We start from the raw sequence: 4,119 nt of genomic DNA on the forward strand, positions 1-4,119 counted from the left end.
GCAGCACGGTCAGCGGCAGCCCCACCACCCCCACCTCCGCCTCACACACTCACTGGCCCCTTGCGCGATGGCACGCCGGCATGTTGGCATGGGAACGCCAAGCCCGGCACGGTAGCGGCGGCTGACTGAGTAATGGCACAGCCGACCGCCGCGGCAGGCCACTTTGCACTCCTGCCTGCAATGCATGCACCCTTACATGTGCAGCCTTCTGGTATTTTCATGTGCCTGGGAGATGTGCGGGCATGGGGGCCCATGTGCCCCATGCCATTTGAGTGCCCGGCGGCGGCGCTGCCTGCCGCCGGGAGCCCGCACCAGCATCGGCACCCGTCGGCCTGGCAGGCCTAAGCTGCTAAGGATCCCCACGTCCCCCACCACGTTGTGGGGGTTGCGTGTCCGGCAGGACGGGGAGCGGGGCCAGGGTGGGGTGACCCTGGGACGCTCAGCTGGGGGGAGGGTGGTCGGAGCCATGGAGAGGGTGCTCCATGGTCCACCCCCTCTCTTGATGCCCCTTGATCACGTGTGCCCCCTGCCCAAGGTCTGCTCACGCGGCCTATCATAGCGGGGTGACTGTAACACAGGGTAGGGCATCTGCTCGGACTGGCAGAATGCCGCCTCCGCCATCGCCGAGGCCTTTGCCGCCGCCCAGGCCGCGGGCGGGCAGGCAGAGGCGCTGGCCGAGGCCACCGCCGAGGCTCTGGCCAATGCCGGTGACCAGTGCTGCACCCAGGCCGCCCAGGCACGCCGCTGTGGCGCCGCGGAGCCAGGCCCTGCCGATCCCAGCAGGGAGGCCCCCGCCTGCAGGTGTCGGGGCAGCCGGAGACGCCTCCCACACTACAGCCGTGGAACTCGCACCCTGCCAACACCCCCCTGCCCTGCCGTCTGCCCCGCCGCAGGCCTTTGCGTCCGCCGCCGCCGAGGCCCAGGCCGGCGCGGGTGGCCTGGCCTCCGCTGCGGCCGACGCTGCCGCCTCCGCTGGCACCACCATCCCCATCTGCGTCTTTGGCGCCCCCGCGTTTGCCGAGGTGCGCGCCTCGGGAGAGGGCCTCGCCTCGGGGCTGCCCTGCTGCTGCCGGTTGGACCAGCCTGGTTGCCATGCCCGGCCCCCTCCTGCTCCGCCTCCTCCTGCAGCCAGCCGAGCGGCCTGAGCTGTGAAACACTGCCCTGCCCATCATGATCGATTGTGGCCTGCGCCGCCACCGACGGTCCCCTTCCTGCCCGCTGCCCTGCAGGCCAATGCCCAGGCGGTCGCCGAGGCCACCAATGTCCCCGTGGAGCAGGTGCCCCAGCAGGTGAGGCGCCCGGGTGGGCTGTGGCTGGGGCTGGATGGCTACGCCAGACCAGACCAGAACGGGGCCGAAGTCCCTCCCCGACGCTGCTGGCATGGCACCCCGACTCCTGCCACGTTGCTACGCTCCTGCCGCCCATTCCCGCGGCGCCTTTCCCACCGCCCCTTTACCTGGCTCCCCTGCAGGCCCGCGCCCAGGCCACCGCTTCCGCCGCCGCTCAGGCCTTCGGCGGTGGCAGCGCCAATGCCAATGCTAGGTCCTCCGCCAGCGCCGGCGGCGGCGGCGGCCAGGTGCGGCCGCTTGGCTGCCATTCATCGCCTGCTCCAGCTCCTGCTCTGGAGGATGGCGGGCTAAATCATCAGCAGCAGGCAGCAATCGCACATGGACACTTTGCCTCTTGTTCCTGCAGGGCCGCTGAGCTGGCGCGGAGCCGGCACAGATCGACCCCCATGGGATGCCAGCGCTAGCGAGCTGTCGCCTGCTGGTGGAGGCAGCGCTGAGGGAAGCAAGAGAAAGCCCACCCACCAGGCCCCCAAATCGAGTTGCAGAGTCGAAGACAGTGACGTTGATGTGTACAGCAGAAAAGGTAACACAAAAAGCATGATTCATGATTGATTGAATGGAAATACATGCACAGATGGAATGTAATGATGGAGAGAGGCGAGCATTTTGGATTTTGGGACTGACCGACTTTCGCAGCAAACAGCAAGGCTGGCAGGTCCAGCACCACTAGCACCCAGAGCTGGTGAGTCACGCAATCTCGCAGTAGTCCCATTCTGCATTGTATGTGGATCCTGCTGGGCAGCGGTCCTTGGCCTGTGGGGAGGGAGGAGGGACAGGGGTGGTGAGCGGGCGGCGAGTGCTCAGCTGCCAGGAGTGCCAAGGTCTTGCGGCTGCCGATCGGCATCTGTTGTTGCAAGAGCGCCACAGGTCGCTCACCCGCACGCAGCTGCTATCCCCGTCCTTCCAGAAGCCGGTCTTGCAGGCTGAGCAGGTGTGCACGCCCTCGCGGCAGTCCCCGCAGTTGAGGACGGCGCAGCGCCGGCAGACGAGGTCGCCCGCGGGGCAGTCGCACGGCTCCGAGGCGGCGGCAGTGGCGCAGGCTGCACAGGTCGCATTGCTGGCTGCCTCCAAGCGATACCCCTCCAGGCAATCGGTGCATCGGGCCAGGGCGCCAGTACAGGGGTCTGCGCACCAGCGGCAGTTCTGGGGCTGGCATCGCTGGCACCTGCCGCGAGTTGTGGCATACACATCGCGCTCGAACTCATGGCCGTCGCGACATGCGTAGCATGTCTTGAGATCGCGAGAGCAGTCGCCGCAGTTTGGATCGGCGCAGGGAGTGCATTTGCCGGCAACTGCTTCGAAGCCGGCGGCGCAGCTGGTGCAGGTCTTGGCGCTCGAGCAGGTGACGCAGTTCTTGTCGACGCATGCCACACACGTGCCGTTCCTTGCAAGAGCATACCCTCCCACGCAGCCTGCGCACTTTGGGCCGGCTCGGCAATCCCCACATGCTTTCTCACACGGCAGGCATGTGGTGCCGCCGGCCGCGGTGCTGTGCAGGCCGTAGCCATACTCGCACGCGGAGCAGGCGCCGGTGCCGTCGTTGCAGGCAGCACAGTGGGCGACGCTGGTGGTGCAGTTGCGGCAGCGCCCAAGCCGATCGCGCCAGAACGGGTCTTCACATTGCCCGGGGTTGCACTTGAGGTAGTTTCTGTGGCAGGCAGGGGGAGGGAAGAACGATGGTGGTTTGGGGCATATGGGGAAGCTGAGCGGGCGCTCGTGATAGCAATCCATATCGGGCAGGCAGGAGCGGCGACGTGGCGCATGCAGAAGGCGGCTGGGCACCCAGGAGCCTGCCCACCTGGAGCACGACATGCAGTGTTTAGCTCCGGTGAAACGACACTGCAACGCACGCGGCATGGGGGAAGCAGGGCGCCCCGTGTTTAAGACCAGTGGCCTGAGGCATAGCCGTACCCATGCGCAACCAGCAACCATGGTCATGCAGCAAATATGTGCTCACTCACCCGTCTGCACTTGGTGTCCCTGCCCCATATGCTGACGCTGCACTTGATGCATGCTGAGCCATCGGGGGAGCAGGTCTTGCAGCCGTCTCCACACCTAACACACTGACTCTCATACTTGCACTTTGTGCACCGGCCGCCTGCCTTCTTGTATCCATCCTCACATGATTGGCAGGAGCCGTTGGGGGCGCACTGGTTGCACCCTGCTGGGCATGTCTGGCACGTGCCGTTGGCTGCCTCGTAGACTTGCAGGTCAGACCCCGTCCCTGGCTCCTCATACGAATACTTGCAACGATTGCAGATGTTTCGACCCGCAGGGCACTCTGCACAAAGCGGGTCGTTGCATGCCACGCATCTGCCGGTGGCACGGTCCAGAGGAGTCGAGTAGCATGCTATGCAGACCGGAGCGCCGCCCCGGCCCAGCGTGCATCTGATGCAGTCAGGGATGACTTCAGAGCAACTGCAGACAGCAGGAGGGGTGCGGGCCATGGCTCAGGCTGCGCAGTGCACATGCGCTGCTGTCCAGTCAAGTCCAGTTGTCCAGTCCAGTCTAGCACTGCCGCGCAAGTGCTGCCACGTGCCAACAGGCAGCAGTTGTGCCTGCTGCAGCAGGACCTTTTTGTCAGCGGCGTGAACATGCCCAGACCGGGTCCAAATGGCACCCACCGGCCCACTTACCTCTTGCACTGCCCATCGAGCAGGAAGAAGCCGGCGGCGCACTCCAGGCAGCGGGTGGTGTTGGAGGGGCTGCAGCGGCTGCAGCCCGGCAGGCGGCACTCCCGGCACCACCCCTTGGCATCCAAGTAGACTGC

General features: G+C 66.2%; 1 protein-coding gene across 1 annotated transcript; it reads right to left on the bottom strand.

The window, feature by feature from the left end:
• Positions 1–2,600: 2,600 nt before the first annotated feature.
• Positions 2,601–3,535, bottom strand: CHLNCDRAFT_10622 (hypothetical protein; the record flags this gene model as incomplete). Its single annotated transcript, XM_005849239.1, has 2 exons — positions 2,601–2,913; positions 3,441–3,535. Coding segments are annotated over 2 exons (408 nt in total), but the record flags the coding sequence as incomplete, so codon positions are not given.
• Between the last annotated feature and the right edge of the window lie 584 nt (positions 3,536–4,119).

The sequence above is a fragment of the Chlorella variabilis genome (genome assembly GCF_000147415.1).
Source record: "Chlorella variabilis unplaced genomic scaffold CHLNCscaffold_6, whole genome shotgun sequence".
NCBI classification, from domain to species: Eukaryota; Viridiplantae; Chlorophyta; class Trebouxiophyceae; order Chlorellales; family Chlorellaceae; genus Chlorella; species Chlorella variabilis.